General features: G+C 40.6%; 2 protein-coding genes across 6 annotated transcripts in view; one reads left to right on the forward strand and one right to left on the reverse strand.

Annotated features, from left to right (window-relative positions):
• CMSS1 (cms1 ribosomal small subunit homolog) overlaps nucleotides 1-19,531 on the forward strand; it is a 293,718-nt gene that overhangs the window by 22,781 nt on the left and 251,406 nt on the right. The window lies entirely within an intron of this gene.
• The window catches only part of FILIP1L (filamin A interacting protein 1 like), a 240,945-nt gene that overhangs the window by 20,258 nt on the left and 201,156 nt on the right, over nucleotides 1-19,531 (reverse strand). For 3 of the 4 annotated variants that reach the window (XM_084801231.1, XM_084801230.1, XM_084801232.1), the window contains one exon: nucleotides 1,422-4,564. In XM_084801231.1, coding sequence (XP_084657357.1) covers nucleotides 1,771-4,564 — 2,794 coding nt within the window. In that variant the 3' untranslated portion in view covers nucleotides 1,422-1,770. Of the gene's footprint in view, nucleotides 1-1,421; nucleotides 4,565-19,531 lie in introns of those variants that run through there. The other variant, XM_084801233.1, reaches the window with a different exon arrangement.

Below are 19,531 nucleotides of genomic sequence, written 5' to 3' on the forward strand. Positions count from 1 at the left end.
TGCAGGCTCTTTTTTTAATGTCTACTTTGAGAGGACTGTAGTGAACTGTGTAGTTCATCTTAGAGTTCTCTCCTAACTTGACTTAAAAATAACTTTGAAAACAGTTAGACCATCATGTATTTTGTAATACAGTTGGGTTTCTGCCGCTTCCCAAGATAAATGTGTTTAAACAGAAGCTTTCCCATTCATCATCAGCCTCAGCTTTCATCCACAGTTATTTAGTGATGATGCAAGCCCACAGCCTTGCTGTTGCAGTTCATCACCATGGAAGTGTTTCTGTCAACAAATCCTAGCTTCGCTATCATAGATTGATTTTACAGGGGAAAGGATGATACCTTTGACTTTTGAAAGATCTTCACAGTTTGCCTGGATGGATTGCATTTAAAATAACTGGCAATGAAATTGACTACACTAAATTAACAGTTAGGAGTGTGGGAAGGGAATGGAAAAGGGAAAATGGCGAGTTAGCTGCTTTGAAGTCATCCTTTTAGAATGTGACTTGAGAACTAGATTTGTCATTTAAAATGTTCCTCTAAAAGCTGTGTCTCTGCTCAGAGGCGTGGAGCATGCTCAGGGGCTACTAGGAAATTGCTGTCACTTTTTCTACAAAGCTTGGCTTCCTTTATTTTTTATTTTTTATTTTTTTTGGTCATACACCCTGTGAATGGCATAACAACCACAGGGGTGCGGTGGGAGGGGGGTGGGAATCACATTATTGTCTCTGCTGCCATGCTATGTGATTATTTTTAAAAAAGTCTTTTAGCTTTAGCTCCTAACATCTGCTTCATGAGAGTTCTTTTAGGGGTAGGGCAGCACCCGCATTAAGTAATGCAGACTGTTTTGAGAAGTAAATAACACAGAACAAGAATGACACTTTTGTTTTTAAGCAGAGTGTTCAGAAGTTTATGTCCTACTGGCTGATTCCAGAGTTAGATGTAATATATGCTTTTGGGGGATTTCAGTCTGTCAGAGGAACGTGCTCAAACTTCACAGTCAAGAGAACTTGTATTTCCAAATGTGCTTTCTGGCTTCCTGTCATGTGCCAAAGCTTTTCATTTTTTACCATCAGTTTATGTGTGTGCTCACTAAAAGCAGATTTTTAATATTATTTTATCCTGTTATTTATAAACATTTTCTGGCTTCTAATAGGCCTCTGCTGAGCACTGGGAATATTAAGATATAGATCAAGAATGGCATTAAGCTTGCCATAGTTATTTTGGTTCATTTTGAAGTCATGGAGATGAAACTTATTTATTTAAATCACTGTCTCCTTCTCTAACATTTGACCAAAACTATAAATAACAAATAGGTCCTGCTTGTTCTTTAGAAAGAATTAATGAACATTTTAAACAGGAAATAAAATTATATTGTACATGCAGATATATAACACAAAAATGATCAAATGAAAATTCAGCAAGCAATGGCAAAAGTAACAAACAGTTTACTGTTTTATAATGTTAAGTAATTCACCAAGACAAGTTGCAGTCAAATTAAAGTGAGTTATGGAAATTAAATACATAAAGATGTATTTATACAAGTGCCAACTAAATACTTTTCGTACAGGTATGTAAATGAAAAGATATACAGTAAGTGCACACTTGGTACGACTATGCAGGCAACACATAGTTAGTTCCAGATACTCTTGTACAGTCCATGCACAAATCTTCCCAAAGTACAAGTTTAGTCATTCTTGTAGGGGATTTGGAGGGATGATTAGGGGGACTGAGTTCCTTGTGAGAACATCAGTGTGAACTAGATGGGTGAGGGTGGTCAGTTATATATATTACTTACTGTAATTTGTGATTGTCGAGGAAGAGGTGTGGCTGTTGGTGTGATAGTAATACTGCTGGTGACTTTATTGGTTGTTTTGTTTAGTGCCCCATTAGTTAAGCCTTGAGTTCTGTTATCCTGCAGTGGTGCTGAAGGGCTGGCAGGTCTCACGGGGCTGGCCACAGCTTGCATGTAAGGACTTCCTAAGTGAATGTGGATTTTATTATCCTCAGTAGTTATCACACTTGAACTGTTACTGTTTGAACGTTGAAACTGCCATGATGACTGCCGGTCCGGGGAGACTCTGAAAACTGCGTGCTTGGCACTGATTTCTATCGGCTCTGGGGAGCGACCCTGCTCAGGAGAACCAGCTGAACCAGTCATAGCCAGAACCTGAATAGGTGACATTGTCCGTTCTGGAGTCACAGAACCACAGGACTCTGGGGTCTGTGCTCTGGCAAAGGTTGCCATGGTAACTGGGGGCATGCTTTGCTCTAAGTTCACAAGGCTTTCTGTGGAGCTTTTGGACTTAAGTGGTGTTATAGAGGCATTTTGGAGGATGGTAATCCTTTGTTTTGGGGTACCACAGTTCGGTATCACTGCTGTGCTGGTGTAAGAGTGAGGGCTTTCTGTGGTTGGGCTGGTGATCTCTAGAGTGGCAGTATTCTGGGCGTGGTCTGGAGTAACCTTTATGTGAAGTGGCTGCCCAGGCGTGTGACTTAGAACTAGATCTCCAGGTTGCACAAAGTTGCCGTTGGACTTAGTTTGTATTTTTCCATTCTGAGGATGGCCCTCCTTGGCCTTCATCCACGGAATCCATAGTTTCCTGTTCACAGGAAGGGAAGTGGACGGGTTGCATTTGAAGGACAGCACAGATTCCTCAGCAGGGTCCTCATCCTGGTCCTCACTCTCCGCATATAACTGACCATTGACGACTGCTCGTTCTAGAGGAATGAGGCTCTTGTAGTCTGGTGGCTCGTTGTCTGCTGCTTCGGTTTGAACTTCTTTCGAAAATACTTGAGGGTCAGAGATTCTTCTTCCGTTGAGACTAGGTCTGAAGCTCTTACTAAAATGCCGATACCTTTCTAGTTCTTTAGTGAGGTTTTCGATTTCCCTTCCCAAATCTCTGTTTCTGTTTTCTTGCTGGTTCAGTTTCTTTTGCAAAACTGAGTGGTCTCCCTGGAGGTGACATATTAGGTCCTCTGTTGCCATGTACTCATGAATTTTCTCTTTTAGTGCATCCACTTCTCTGGACAGATGGCCTGACTTAGCTTCTTCTTCCTGGAGCCTCTTGAAAAGCCACTGTTCATGGCTGGACCCTGTCTTTTCTGCTAACTTGTACTTGGCAAGTTCCATTTTAACATGCTCCAGCTCCTGAGACAGCAGCTGAGCCTTGTCTCTCTCACTAGCGTACCTCCGCTCTAAGGTCTCATACTCATCCTCCGTTTTCATGAGGTCGTCCTCAATGGCTTTCATGTCCTTGAGCTTCAGTTTCAGCTTTTCCACTTCTTGAGAGAGCTCTTTAATCTTATTGTTTTCTTGGTGTAATGCTGTGGTGAACTTACTGGAGTCTTGGTTTACTTTGTTTTTTACAGAATCTTTCTCAGTGGCTTCCAGTGATTGAAGTCGGTTTTTCAGTATATTAACCTTCGACAAGAGATCACATGCTTTCTCCTCCTCTGCTTTCAGTTTATTTCTGAGGTCGTCTCTCTCCTTGGTTACACTGTACATGGTCTCTTCAGCATCAGTTTTGGACTTGAGTGCCCTCTTGGTTTCCTCAATTAGCTTCTCAGTCACCGACGTTACCTTATTTTGCTCTGCCTGGAGCTGAGAGGCAGTGGCCTGTAACTTATCTTCGGTTTGCTTTAGCTTTTCGCTCATTGCTTTGCGTTCATCCACAAGCATCACAGTTAATGTTTTCAGTTTAGTCAAGTCGTCCTTCAGCGTGATTTCTGTCTTTTCTAGCCGACTTTCAATGGCTTCCAGCTCCTTGATCCTGTCGTTTAAGCTCTGCAGTTCTTCAGACAGCTGCTTTGTGGTCATCTTTTCTTTTTCTAAATTGCATTTCAGAGAGTAGCACTCCTGCTTGCTTTTGTCTAAAGCATCTTCTAATTTTTCCAGAGCTGTAATCCTTTTGCTGAGTTTGTCGACCTCTAGTTTGAAGTCTTTACTCTGTACTGTCTCTTTCTCAAGCCTCTTACTGAGATCTCTGCACTGCTCCTCCATTTTGATGAACTCCTCGTCTTTCCCCTCCATCTCCAGCACGCGCTTCTTCAGCTCATCCACTTCAGCCGCGATGCCAGGGGTCCCATACTCTCCCTTGTTTATTTGTTCCTTTATATCTTGAAGCTCTTCCTCGGCTTTTCTTAAAGACCTGTTGGTCTCTTCCAACTCGTCAATTTGCCGGCTGAGTGCTGCCAGCTTCTGCCGGAGTTGGCGGTTTTGACTGTCCTCGTTGGTGAGCTTCGCCATAATTTTGTCTTGGTTCTGGTGAAACTCTGTGGCCTGTGCTTGCAGTTCTTTTTCTAGCCTGGTTGCCTTCTGCTCTTCCTCCCGAGCTCTGGCTTCAGCAAGGGCTAGTTGACCATGCGCTTCCTGTGCACTTGTGGTCAGGTCTTGGATTTTCTGTCTCTGAAGAGCAAGCTGAGTCGTAAGCCGTTGTTGTTCATCCACCACCATCAAAGCAAAGGACTTGAGCTTGGTTAGCTCCTCTTTCAGGGCCTTGATGCTCTTCTCCTTTGCTTGCTCCTTCTTCTCCTGGGACTCAGTTTCTTGATCGAGGAGGTTCTTTAATCTGAAAAACACAAGAGCACAAATTGCAGTTAGTGTTTTAGTAATTCATCAGCTGTCTTAACCATTTTTGTAATTTAAAGTAATTGTACCAGTTCATGGATAACATCCACAGAAGTTTCTGAGTTTGATGAGGGAGTGTCCTCTTTATAGAAAGAAAACCTCAGATACCTTGCTAAGGTATCTTTTTAAATTTGACTAGCCTTAGAAGAGGGCAGGCAAGAATATTTGTTTTAAATTGTTTGTGTAGCATACTCAATGGGTAGTCCAACCTGAAGGCTATAAAATAGGTACAGACTTGAGATTTCAGTTAGGCTTGGCTTTAAAACTGCACCTGCCCTGACCAGTCAGTTAACCTGCATATGTCTCCATTTCCTCAAATTATCTCAAGGGCTCTTTGTGAAAGCGCAGCAATTCATCTACCACCACAGTCCTGGCATTTGGTAAACATTTGATAACTGTTGCCGTGGTGCTTTTTAAATTTCTAATTCTTATTCTGTATTAAATGGCTTACTTAAGCCATTAGGTATGTGTTATATTACTAGTTACTGTTTAACTCCTTGGTTATTAGATAAGATATATTACTAGTTACTGTTTAACTCCTTGGTTATTAGATAAGATAACGTTTTATTCAGTTTGCTTGGAAGGTATGCAAGGCACAGGTGCATCTTCATGTGCATCCTGGGGAGCACTTCCCTGTGTCTCTTTTGGCCTACTGACTTCATGTAAGAGAAGTACGAGGGCAGAGAGTTAGGGTTTAACATGTGGAAGACCACGGAGCTTGCTGATAAGAAGTCCAGTCCAGTGCTAGAAATAGAGAACCTCTGTTAGCAGGAGCATAGTGAATCCGTCCTAAAGGACTATTTTAACACACTATTTTATTCCTTGATTTAAAACTATCCATTGTAGCAGGAGGGCATTTTACATTGCAGAACAAATAGTCTTTTCCACACACTTGGTTACCTCTGTAGTGAGGTTACAGTTTTAAACTTGTGATTCTCTTAATTATACTGGGAACGAGCTAATTATAGAGGATATAATTGCAGCTCTGCAGTATTGTTGTGCAGAAGCTAAAATAAAATGGAATCCCTGAAAAGTAAAAAGGACTTAGCTTGAAAATACAAATATGTGCTTCCTAATCAAGCCTATAGAGTTGGATATGTTATTAAACCTGTTACTTCCCCCCTCTCCCTCCCTCTCTCCTCCTCCCTCCTTCCCTTCTTTCTTTTCTTTCTTCTTCTTCTTCTTCTTCCTTCCTTCCTTCCTTCCTTCCTTCCTTCCTTCTGTTTCCTTTCCTTTCCTTTCTTTTCTTTTCTCTTTTTTTCTTTGCTAGAGATAGGGTCTCCCTGTACAGCTTAGGCTGGCTTCTAACTTGTTCTCCTGAGGCTGGCCTTGACCATGTAGTCCTTTCTGCCTCATTTAGGATTATAGTATTCAACCATGCTTAGTAAGTCTACCATGGCTTAATAAATCTTTTCTATTTGTTAGTTAATTAACCAATCTGTAATCTTTTATCCTTGTCCCAGAACACTTTTAAAAATAAGATCTGAGAGAACTTTTTTTTTTTAAGGCAACAAATTTGGGGCAGTCTGAGAAAAAAAAAATCTTTATAAGACCCTAATCTGTTCTTTCTGTAATTATTTTACATAAGAAGGAAAACCAGACAAAAACAAAAAACCCTCATGTTTAAAATAACCACATAATGTAAGAATTCTTAAGCTTTTGGGTGATAGGATTAGTGTGTCCTGTTTTGAGGACCTCACAAAAGGCTGACATGGAAAGTTTAGAAGCTACTGGGCAGGATGCTGGGGCGCGGCTGCTGGTGACCTCATCTATGGTCTTGGCAAGAAGCTTCAAAATTCTCCCTGCTTGAGACACCTGGGAGCCTGAGAAACATGGCAGCTTCTTCCTGCTGGGTGTAGAGTTTTGCAATTCAGTGGAAGAGTCGGGGTGAATTGCTATGGTGGTGAAACTGCTCCACAAACTAGCAAAGCCTCTTCCTCATACCTTAGTGTCCTATTCACACTTGATGGCGACAACAAGACAATGCATTCTGATCACCTGGGAATCTTGTTAAAAGGGCAGATTCCAATTCTGTAGGGATGGGGTGAGCCTCACAGTTTTCATGAGAACAGTCTCCCAGATGACCTTGTTTTCCTGGCCTTGGGCTCTATTATTTATTGTAGATTTCTCCCAAATGTAGGAGACTTGGGTTCAGCAAGGTCGGGGAGACACAGAACCTGTGCTGTCTTGCCAGCTGAACTGCCTGTTTAAGCCAGACTATAGACCACAATGGAATTGATCCAGATATACTGTGTCTATCAGTGAATCTATTTGAATTTGAAACTGTGGAGTTAAAGGAAAGATCTCAGTTGTCATTGTTTGGGAACATATACATATTATTTGGGAATATATACACATATACACAGTGATTTTTTTTTAAACCCTATTTGTTCTTTTACCACCTAAAATTCAATTTTTAAACAGGCACAGAAGATACATTTTAATCTTTGCCATTCAATCTAAAAGTCCCCATTAATAAACTAGACAGTCAAACCATTCTTTGGGAAGAGAATCTGATTGCTAAACAGTAGCTGTGTAGGGACGTGTCCTAAGGTGTCTCCAGTGTCCCCAGGTGAAGATAAGCGCTGCTTCCCATCCAGTGGCTGTTTTTTTTTTTTTTTAATTTACTTATTTTTATTGTATATGCATTGGTGTTTTGCTTACATATTTATCTGTGTGACAATGTTGGATCCCCTGGAACTGGAGCTACAGACAGTTGTGAGCTGCCAGGTAGGTGCTAGGAATTGAACTCTGGTCTTCTGGAAGAAGCAGCCAGTGTGTGCCCTTAACCTTTGAGCAATCTCTCTAGCCCCCAAGATTACTTTAAATGTTTATTTATTGAGATTCTCTCCCCCTCCACCCCCAGTGCTAAGAACTGAACCCAGGGCCTTGTGCTGGCTTAGGCAAGTGCTCTACCACTGAGCTAAATCCCCAACCCCCAGTGGCTGTGTCCTCACCTGCTGCTGCTCCTGTGCACTCTCTGGACTTTCTGAAGCAGGTTCTAGAGGAGTTTCTAGCCTAGGCAAATCCCCTTGGTAAGGGTTTGCTAAGCGAAGACGCTATTTTGAAAGGGGTGTTGGAAAGAGAGGGCTCATCGGACACATTCAGAGAGCGTGCATGGGAGATGTGAACGAAGGCACTGACTGCCTTGACACTCCCCATGCTTTCAGCTCTGCAGAGTTTCTGTGCCCTTGGGGTTTTATGTACCTCCATTTGGAGACTACCGTCTTGGAGTACTCATGTTCATGCTTAAATACCGATACTACAGGATTACTGGAACATTCACTGAAACCTGTCCAATGAAAACAGGTTGTGGAAGCTGATTTTTGTGGACACAAATGTAAGGTAATTAAATCCAAACTGACTTAAAGCAGCAATGTCTTATTACAGCTTTTCTTTAGAGCTTCTTTTATGGCTCAAAATTGTTTTAACTTACTGTGGTTTATCACTATTATTATGTGCAATGCCAGTTACTTGCTTCTTCAAAAATATCACATCTGTCATTTTGAGTGTTTTTTTGTTTTTTTGGTACCAACCATAATGCTGGCTTTTCAATATAAATTATACATTCAGAGGGTCTTTTCAGTTTTAATTTACACACACACACACACACACACACACACACACACACACACACATTTTTATCTCCTCAGTGTGACATAGTTAGTAATATGCAGCATATATCTCACACACAAAACAGATGGTGCCCATGTAAATGCTGTATAGACAGTCATACTCATAGAATTTATGTTACAGTTCTCACCATGTTTTGCTTTGTATTATTTATATACATCATAATCAATCCTACTGAAATATTAACTTCTTGAGAGCAGAGCGTTCATGTAAGGCATTCATTTGCGGTCCAAAGCCCTATGGAAGAAACTAAATGAGTGTTTGAATGAATGAATGATAAAACAGTGACCAAATATGCATCCTATGGAGAATCCCTCAGCATTGTCCTAAGCAGTTTGTTCATTTTAAAAGATTTTCTACTGTATTAATAATTGAAATTGGGGCCCTGGTGTGATAGGGCTGGCCTGTAATCCCTAGTACTGGAAAGTGGAGGCAGGGGCATCAGGCAGAAGTTTCACATGTCCCTTGGTTATGTAACAACAACAACAAACCTATAAGAGTTGTGTTGTTTTACTGCAGGCTGTGATGAGGACACTAGCTCCTCAGATGTGTTTTATACATTTCATTAGCTATGGGAGCCATGGCATCATCACATCTCATGTAGTATCTGGAAAAGTTGTATATTTTCGAGAGAATGAATAAAAAGGGTGTTTACAAAGATAGGGGGACCTTCTGATCTCTTGGGGACTATACTTTGAAATCTGTGCTGTAGAGGATATGCAGGTGAAGTCAAATATCTTTCTCCAGAAACGCTTATGGTTTGGACGGTAGCTCTATTATTTATCAGCCTTTGTTTCATCAAGATGGAGTCCCTAGTCTGTGTTGATGTTTTTATCACCAACACATCCATTTGTTTGCTGCCTACCACAAGAGATAGGTTCTCGGCCTTCAGATTTGTTCTTCCCAATTCTTTGAACTAGTTGCATACTGTTACTGTTTTGCTTGGAACTACTCTTTGAAATGAGGGCATCTAAACCACTGAATTTGCAGTTTGCTATTCTGGTACTTATGCTTTTTTGAGACAGGTCCATTGCTGTGTAGCCGAGGCTGGCTCTGAACACCCAGCCTCCTGAGTGTTAGGAGTACAAACGTATGCCATACAGTGAGCCCATGTTGCCTGTTGTTCAAAAACAGTTCAGCTGACAAGTCTTTAATTCATTTCAGGTCTTTATAAGACAAGTTCAGGGAGCTCCTACTGTGTGTAAGACACTGTACTTGGTATTTGCTGTATCTGCTAGTTTACATTTTTTTCTTAAAAACCAGCATCCTTGCCCAGCCCAATCTGATTATAATTTGTGTAGTACCTTATCAAGACCAAATGGGTGATCATAACAGATCTGTTTAGTCTTAGGAAGATAATGTAAGTGAATGTTATTACTCTAGAGGCTAGTTTAATACATTTTCTTGCTGGTTTGGCATGCTGATCCATAAGAAGAATACTGCATTCACCACACTGCATTATTCATTTTTATAAGTGCTCTTCTGGCTATTAAACTTGGTACTTTGGTTCTGTTATATTTCATTTTATTTTCTAAATTCTTGTTTAATATGTCATTTTAATTATTGGATTGTACTGATAACAAGTTCTAGCAATTTGAAGAGTAATACATGGGATTTGTTGGAAAGCTTCCCCCTTTTCAGATAGTTACTGTAATTTATGTTTCCTGCTGTGCTCTTTGCCTTTTCAATAGAACTTTTCACTGTTTAGTCTAATTTCTAGGAGCATTCATAAAAATACTTATGACCAGCCTTTTTGATTCTATGTATGCTGCTTCCTTTTATTTATCTTACAAGTCAAAGGGGTTTTTCCTCCCCTGCCCCCTTTTAATTATAGTTACTGCATGCCATAGCCATAGTGTAATGCTCAATTCATTTGACTTGGTCAGCAAGATCTAGAAGAACAGTCAGGCTTTTTTTTTTTTTTTTTTTTTTTTTTGCATCTGCTAGCCAAGTATGAGTGCACATCTGTGTCTGCTTTATGTCTTTGTTACTGAAGATCCTGTCATCATTGTTGAGATCACTTAGAGATACCATAAATGGGTCCAGAGTCAGCAAGCTGCCTTACTATTTTCCTTCACTGTGAAGTAAGAGTTAGGAACTAAGTGATGGAGAAGAGGTTGTTCAGGGGTATAAAAGTGAGTTGGACAATCTTATTTAATTCCCCAAAGTCAGGGAAAGTGAAATAACAAAGAGCTTGGGAAATTTAATCAGATAAATAGGACCTATGAGCAGGAGCTGGTATGGGTCAAATCCTGCTGTCTTAACATTGAGAAAAGAACAAAAGAACCAGGTAATGGACTGAGGGTCCCTTAAAGAAAAACTGCAGAAAGGCCGGGTATGGAATCAAATGAAAGACCAAGTTCACAGAGCTGCAGAGGAGAAGGCAGACAACTACAAAGAAACCAAAGGAGGCACCTGTGGAATCTGGGCTAGGAAACACACTCCCCCATCCCCATGCCAGGTGGCCACTTGGAAACCTTGGGCTGGGCCTGGGAGAGGGGAAGGGGACAGGAACAGGAGGAATTCCTTATTGAGTTTTATCAGCACGAGCCTGAATTATGCGTCATGTGCTTCTGTGTTAGAACCTTTCTAGTTAGAACACTGACGGTGATGAGTGTTCGTGTAATTCCACTGATGTGGGTCTGGATGTAGCTCTTAGTAGAGCATCTGTCTGGCATGCCAGGGGTACTGGAGTCAAACTCCAGCACTGCAGCAACAACACATATAAAACAAGAGATTTTAAAAGTGCCATGACTCTTGTGCCGTACCCACCTTTTAGTTCAACATTTTTATACTAAGAAATACTTAACCAGGTTTTCTTTTTGCTGTTCTTGTGAACAATTGCTGGGGAGGTGGGGAGGAGGGCAGTAGCAAGAGGGAACTTTAAAAAAAAAAAAAAGCATATATTCCTGAGCTTGTATAGAGAACCTACTTACTTTTGTGGGGGAAGGGGACAGGTTCACCTTTGCTCACTCTCCTCTGAATTGTGGTTCTTGGCTATTTAGAAAAGATTCCTCAGATCAAAAGTGTTTCCCTTTTCCAGACTTTACATTTTGATCGATACCATATTCCCTGTCTTAACAAGTGAGCAGCGTTTCCAGTCCTTGCCAGACTAGGTTTCAGATAGGTGTCTCCCTGAACTTTGTAGGTCTGAAGGGCCCACCTCAGCCATGCAGGACTGCTCTGTGGACTTCTCCTTAGGGAGAAGCATTCATTAACTTGCTTGGCATGGGCAGCTTTGCATTCTCACAAGCATGTGTGTCCCTGAGAGTGCTGAGACACCTAGCAGAGCTCAAAATGCCGAGTCAGAGTGGTGTTGAGAGGCGACTGCTCGTGGTCCTCATCCTTCCTACCCTCTTCCTGAGCTTTACTTTCTACCTCCGTGATCTGTATTTTGTTCCTTCATATTTGCCTTCTTTTACATAGGGCTAGTGTCCTTCCTTTTACCTGTTCCTCACTGTCCTTGTAGTAGATGGCAATAATAATGCAGATAGCTGCATGACAGTAGCCTGTGCACTGGCCATCTTGAAATATGCATTTGTGGTCTGTAACTCACTAAAGAGAAATGTTTGCAGACATCATACATGTTCCAGCACGCGAGTGGAGATGGAGAATTGTCTGGTTAGTAACTACCATGTAGGGTGAGTTAATTTGTGGGAAAACTTTAGTAAAACATATCTGGTATTCAAAACTCTTCTTTATCCGCTGCTCAGTTGTCTTTGAGGCCAGCCATTAGTTTTCATTTTCTTTTCTGTTACTCCCCAGCTCTTCTCCCTTCCCAGAAGAAAATGAGTGTACAATTTCCAGTGCAGTGCCCGCGTACCAAATGGATGTCACTAGCTGACCGTCCCAAAGCCTGTCTGATGCTTGAGTCATACTTGCTTTTCCTTCCTCGAATGTGAATGTGTACTTTCTCTGTTGGGCTCACATTCAGACTTGATCTGTTTGGGCATTTAAAGGTGGCAGGGGGGAGGAGATGTCAAGTGACTTAAGACAAATCTGAGGGGAATGTCCTTTTATTTTGTTTGGTTTGGTTTCTGTAAATATTTGGTAGGCTTTGCTTCTTGAGTTAAAAAGAAATTGTTAAGACCACTAAGGATATTTATGTTTTGTGATGTGTGCCCACTGCCCCGTGCCTTCCTCCCACCAAAGCAGTTGGAGGATGAAGCTATGCAAAGCCTACCTTCCTGCTTAGAACCAAACAGGTTGAAAAATCTGGTTTTCTCCAGAAACTGTTAGCTTAAGGTTTTTTATATTGGGACATTTTTGGCATAGCTGAAGCTGCCCTTGAACTTGCAATCTGCCTGTCTCAGCCTCCAAGTATATCCATCACCACCACTGGCTCATAGTGTTCCATAACTGAACTTGTAGTTGATTTTATATACTTCAATTCCTTGAGCAACATAGGTCTCAGTCTTTGTTTACAGATTAGTATTTACAAATAAATACCTCAAAATTTGTACATTAAATGTTGTCATCCCACTTTATCATTTAAGTCCCAAATTGTAACTACTGATGTGAATTCCTTATTGCACCTTCAAGACTAGAGTGTCTACAAGTTAACAATGGAAAGCGTCTCATTCCTCTTACACAAATAGCTACTTAAACTCTTTTTTTGTCATACAGCATTCCTTGGAGGTTGCTACATTAGATCTGTTCTCAAGCAGAGGCAGGAAAAGTTAGTAGAAATTAATCTGGTTATGAAATAAGTCTTCACAACTTTCATGGTAAAATTTGTCAGAGTTTTAAAAACAAAATAATAGGTAAAGTTATAGGAATTACAGGCTTTTTCCCTTTGAAAGTTTTTACTAGAAAGATAATTTGTAATAGTGAAATTATTTGATTTAAAATACTGGTTTGTTGTAGATTCCTACATCACAGTGTCCAGCTTTCTGGAAGCCTTGGAACTGGACTCTGGCCCCAGTGTGATGTGGGGACTGACTGACACAGGTCTTTACCGTGCCACCTGGTTTAACTTAATTCTTATAACTGTATAGGTAACTAGTATGCTTCTTTTTACAGGGTGAGGAAGGACCTATAACTTAGATGTGATTTAGACCTGGTTCAATTCCCCTAACAGTTAACTTACTGGACAGCACAGATGAGCAGACCAGAATAAGAATACATGTGCAGCAAAACCTGTGCTTCACACACCCTCACGCGCCTCCCCCCATCCCCAACCATGACACATGTGAGAGAACCCACGTGGACCCCAGAAGAGTTTGCTGCCTTTCCTCTGCCCTACTGGTCTCCTCTCCACTTCTTCTACTCCAGTCATACTAGGTTTTTGGTTGGTTTGTTTGTTATTTGCTGTTCTTTGACTTGACACCCTATGTGCCTTTGTTTTGGGTTTCTCCTTGGGAGGTTCTGGACTCTTAGCTTCTTTAGTCCTATTTCCCATACCATCTATTGCTTCTTTATTTGATTATTTCTTAGAATGTAAGCATCATGGCTGGAGAGATGGCTTAGTGGTTAGGTGCTTTGGCTGCTTCTCTAAGAGACCTGGCTTAGTTCCCACACCTACGTGATGACTTACCTGGAGTTATCTGTAACTCCAGTCCCAGGGAATCTGACCACCTCCTCTGACTTCTATAGGTACAAGGGATGCATGTAGTGCACACACATACATGCAGGCAAAACACTCATGTACTTAAAACTAAGGTAGAGGTATATGTGGCCCATGCTCATACATTCTGTTTAGTAAAGGGGCCAATCACTGGGCTCTGTTATAGGCAGTGCTTCGTTCCCACCGTGAAAACAGTGCATACTTGGTATTCAGTAGAGTTGAACAAATACCTCTTCTACTTTTGTATCAGGCACAATCTCAGGGAGTTAGGGGATAAGTATAAATAGCAGACACATGGGAATCCCTCTCCTCAATAATGTGGAAATAATACAAATGGTTGAGCAATTGTTTTATACCATGTACCATGCTACTCTGGAAACACAAGAAGTGGCAGAATCATTGTTTTTTATTTTATAAATGAGAGCTCAGTCAACCTCAGAAAAGTTAAGTAGCTTGTTAGAGGTCCAGCTTGTAATTAGCAGAGCCAGAATGCCAATCCAATCGCTGCTCTGACTTCTGTTCTTATCACTAAGGCAAATGTTTACACCTATCTCATGTATCTTGTGCACCATCCTCATTATGGATCTGTGTGCTAGAATATTCTGTTTGTCAAAGACAGAAAGGGTTGCTCTTTTCTGTTTCCTATAGGGTCATGGCTACTTTCAGCCGTGGTCATGAGACATTAACAAATGTCCGCTTCATCATTGTAATAGTATAGCAAGCTTAGTCATTCGGCATACATTTGTAATTATTTTTGGATGGTTTTAAAAATTGTGACTTTGCCAGTAATAACATCTCACAGTCCCTAGAGGAGGTGAGTGTGTCATAAATGCAATTTCCATAGAACATTTCAGGGAACTTGAAGTTCTCGGAAAATTATTTTTAACAGACAGCTTTTTCTCAGACAGACTTAAAGGGCATAATAACTGTATGCCCTTAGAATTGTTTATATTATTTTAGTTTGTTATTTGGGTATTCTTTTGTATAATAGTAGATTGAGGAAATAGAAATTGATTTTCTAGAAAAGCATTCTGACATAGGTGTCAATGTTTTTAAAAAATCTCATTAATCCCTTTTTTTCCCCCAACCTTTCTGGACCTGGTTATTTCATTCAGATATTGCAAGTGTATATTTGGAAGATTAGCATAATTCCTTTCTCAACACTCATTTATGTGTTGGCTTTGTTTCTTTTAGTCTCCTTAGGGGGGAAAATTTGTAAGGAATATATCCTTTTCCAGTTGTTTTTTAGCACACTTCCAAAACCAAAACCCCAATATTTTTAATCCCTCCAGTCTCTTTCTAAAGGCTTTCTTACATGAATTTATTGGTGTTAAAGGCTCCCATGCAAGGACCAGTCATGTGTCAGAGTGGATGAGTTCACTGGTTTTTACCTTCTAGTGGCCTGGTTTTCCACACAGAGGCAGTGGCTAGCATGGTATGCTTGGGAAACCAAACATTTCCAAACTTGTTTGAGAGAAATTCAAACTTCAGAAAATTTAAAACCACAACAACAGAGACATATGGCTCACTGTGACTACTGAAGTCACAGTTTGCCATAGAAACTGGGTAGTTCAGAATACCAAGAGTGTAAAATGAAACATTGTCATTCTTAGAGAGGACTTGGGTTTCTTTGGTTTGGTTTCATTCTTCATTTAACTGTAGTAAAATAGGGGAATGGGAACCCTGAATACAATTAATAGTGTTTAGAGGGTAGAGTGCTTGAAAATGGGTTGTTACACTGTAGCCTGTTTTATTGTTAGCAACAGATTACAGAGCACAGTGGCATCCTCTTGCCCACTGTTAGGCAATTTTTCTTAGTTCCTGAGAACCTAAGCATTAGTTTATTACTTTGGAAAGCTAAAGTTTAAGTCCGTATGTAAAGCCTAATTTCAGACAGGCAGGACAAGTTTTTGTTTTGCTTTTTTTTTTTTTCTTTCCTAAAAATCTATCAGAACACAGGTAACTATTGCCTTGTGTTTTTATTTTGTACGTCCTTTTGTATTCACTATAAAAATAAAAATTATTTTGGTCATCAGAGCCTTAATTTCCCCTTGACCAATAGTCCAGAGTAATTTGCATTACATTTTCATTTTCCGCCATTTCTGGGCCCTCAGAAAACGCAATGGTATAAGCATCTGGTTGTAGCTGACTGTACTTTAGGCACTTCTATCAAGACATCAGCATCCAGGAGGGGTTCTCCAAAACACACTCTAGGATCTCAGTATCTAAACTTGTTTGGCTGACTCTGCCTTTGTGTTTGTCCCTGAGTGAATTGTTAGACATTTTAGTTATGTTTGTCTCCGCAAGGAATGGTAAACTTACGGCAGAAATAGAGAGGTCTCAAAGTGTATTTTATCTGTTTGTTTTATGAATACCCATCTATAATACTAGAGTTTACATTAATTTTGAATTTTAAGAGCAGGCAAACTAGTTAAAAAGCTACTGCTGGAAGCCTGGTTCAGTGGCGCATGCTTATAATCCCAGCATTCTGGGAGGCAGAGGTAGGCAGATCTCTTGTGAATTTGAGGCCAACCTGTTCTACAAAGTGAGTCTAGGACAGCCAAGGCTACGCAGAGAAACCCTCAACCCTACCCCAACCCCTGAAAAAAAACAAGAACAACAACAGCAAAAACAAAAAATAAAAAATAAATAAATAAACTACTAAGGGGAAAAAAAAAAAGAAAAGCAAAACCAGAGTTTGTAAACAGTTGAAAACCAGTTTTAACAAGCCATATTTCTAATAGGCGGAAATGCTAGGCCAGGATTCTCTCAAGACTACTGCTGGGCTTTCTTTCCCCCCTCCCCCCCCTTCCCAGACACAAAGAAAGCAGTACAGTTTCATGACTAAGATTCTGGAAAGCCTTGGACAATCCTCAGACCTCAGTTCCATAAAACAAAAGCTTCCAGCAACCTTTAGGTTCCTCTTCCTTTCCTGTTTAGTGTTGTACACAGGTTAATAGTCAAGAGATCGTATGCCTCATCAGGCCGTACTGGCTTGTTGACTATGTTGAGAACCTTATTTGGAATTTTATGGCATTCTGATTTTTGTTCCTTTATATAGAAAGTATTTGTAGTCAGTTATAGGTATAGTTAAAAGCAAAGAAGTAAATCTTACTGTTCTGTCACTTAAAATGTCATGCTAAATTGAAAATACATAAAACTAAGAAGTTAACACCCAAGGGAGAGGCACTTAGACTGTTAGTTTCCTAAAAGAAAATGTAATTATCTGTGTCTAAGATCCAGGCATAAGCCTTTAGCCCAAGTTTTAGATTCATTTCACAAACTTTTCATTTGTGTGCCTCTGAGGCTGAGGTGCAGTCAAGTTTCACCATTAAACAGGTTCCAGGCTAGTTTTTAAGCCTTTTGTGTAACCCACTCTCTTCCGTACTTTACTCAGCAACTTGGGTCTTCCTTAAGTGACAAGACACCCTTAGGAATGCTGTGCTTTCCTCCTGAGGAGAGGTCATCCTCAGAGTGGCTGAGGTTAGATCAGCAACAGATTTTCTCCAGGAAGCTCATTCCTTTACTTCATTGCTGGGTGTCAGAGAACCTAAGCCCCTCCAGGCTGCATCCTACAAAGCATTTCCTGGGTCCTGAGGCAACCCCTATCCTCCCAGCCTGCTGGAAGCTAACAGTAAGCCCAAGCAAGTAGGGAGCCTTGTAGGAAAGCAGGCATAACTTAGCAATGGACAGCATTTCCTGAGCATCTGTGCTAGGTACAGAGCGATGCCAGTTGTTTCCTCAGCCTCCCATAATCCCTTCACCTTAACACTGTAGGCCGTCTTCCTGTCCATGAAGTCCAGGTTGCTGTGAAGGCTAACTAATGGGTTAAGTAATCACTGTGTGTGTTTTGGGTTTAAATTTTTTCCTTTAGGTTCTTTTCATCGTAGGCTCTTAAGGAATAAACCCAGTATCTCTAGACTGTTCCATTCAGAAGTCCACTGACATTTACCTTTGTAAACAGTTCTTTGAGTTGTTCATTCTACAGTTTTCACAGCCCTTAGTTTTATGACATCTATTCAGTATTGTCTTATACTGCTCTCTAACTTGTTTTAACATGTTGTTTGATCTTGAAGGAATGATACTTCTCTACCCTTCATTTAGGTTTAAACCCTATATAAAAGAAGAACCATTTTCTTGGGCAATAATAAGCCTCTTAGGATGAGTGAGCTAAAGGTCTCAGAATTTCCTTTTATTAGAACAAGGAAACAGAGTGCTCTTGTTCCTGTTGCTTCTCCCTTTCCTGTGAGGTGAGGAACACTTGGAGGCACAGTTAGATGAAGTCCAGATAGGAGAAAATGGTCAGAAGGCCTTACCTTTGCCTTCGACTCTTTGTCTTTATGCGCTACCTATGTGTTCAATGAGATTGTAAGAAGACTCAACAGAGTATCCTGTAGTGAGAGATGAGTGGAGCCACAAATCCCTTGACAAAGCTATCACCTCTATCTAATAGGTCCCCATACTGTTGTATAAACATGTATACATGGTTGTATATATATTTTAGATGCTTATTATATAAAATTTATTATGTATTGAGATGTTTTCATAATGCCTCCCACCTCCCTTGAGGATGATATGCTATTTCATACATGACGGAGTACTTGAGTGTTTATGTAGATAGTGATTGAGATGAAGCTATTTTTAAAGGGTGATCTTCCCTGTAACCAAAGTGCATTCATTTCCCACAAATTCCAGGATGATTCACCTCTTTTTGCTGCTCTCAATTAGCAGACTAACAAGCTAAAGCTAAGCAACTTAGACAGTGTCTCTGCATTCCTTTGGGTCCAGCAAAAACAAAACAAAAACAAAGCAAAAAAAAAAAAAAAACCAACAAAACCCAGGACATTTCCCATGTGCTCTTGGGTCTAGCCGTTCCTTTCTTCAAGTTTTAATAGTTGCAGATGGTCCAAATGCAATGAATATTGTACATTCCTCTTATGAACTGCTCAAGAGATTGTTTTTGTTTTGATTTGTATTTTTTAAAAATTTTAAAGAGGAGGGAAATGTCGTTCACCTTTAAACTTTTGTTCCCAGACTAGTGGGCCACAAGACATGATGAATCAAGCAGTTTTGCTTCTGTCTGAGCAGCCTATCCTGAAGGGCCACCCTTATCCCTAAGGCTGCTCTGTAAATGATCTGGAGCTCTTGCTGGGCTGATGTCCTTATGTTAGGCTGACCTGCACTTTCTTCAACTGATGTATTTGTAATGACAAATCAATACCCTGAGTTTTTACAGATGCTGATCAGAATTCTCAAAAAGGCTACTGCCCACTATTTAGTAGTCCCCCTAATACTGAGATACTTGGGGTAGCTGGCATTGTCACTTTTATGAGGTTTGGGGAAAGCAAGGGTGTAAGAGGATGGCCCAGTGAATGAATGGCAGAACCTGTTATTCTTAACTCTTTAGTTTCACCACTACTGTTTGTGCCAGTAGCGTCACTAGCAAGCACACTCAACAATTAGCTATATTCTGTTGTTTAAGTTTTTTGTGGGAAGGAGACAGTGGAGTATCTGTCCAGGCTGGTCTTGAACTGGTTCTTTAACCAAAGAATGACCTTGGATTCCGCCTTTCCTTCCTCTAACTCCCAAGTACTAGGATCAAAAGCATGCATCCACCTCACCCCCCACACCCCCACCCCCGTGTATGTGTGTGTGTAGTTGCATTGCTTAATTTTTATAAACAACTAATGTCTGTGAGCTACAGTGTTT

This window comes from Acomys minous, assembly GCF_964271855.1.
Source record: "Acomys minous genome assembly, chromosome: 11".
Lineage (NCBI taxonomy): Eukaryota > Metazoa > Chordata > Mammalia > Rodentia > Muridae > Acomys > Acomys minous.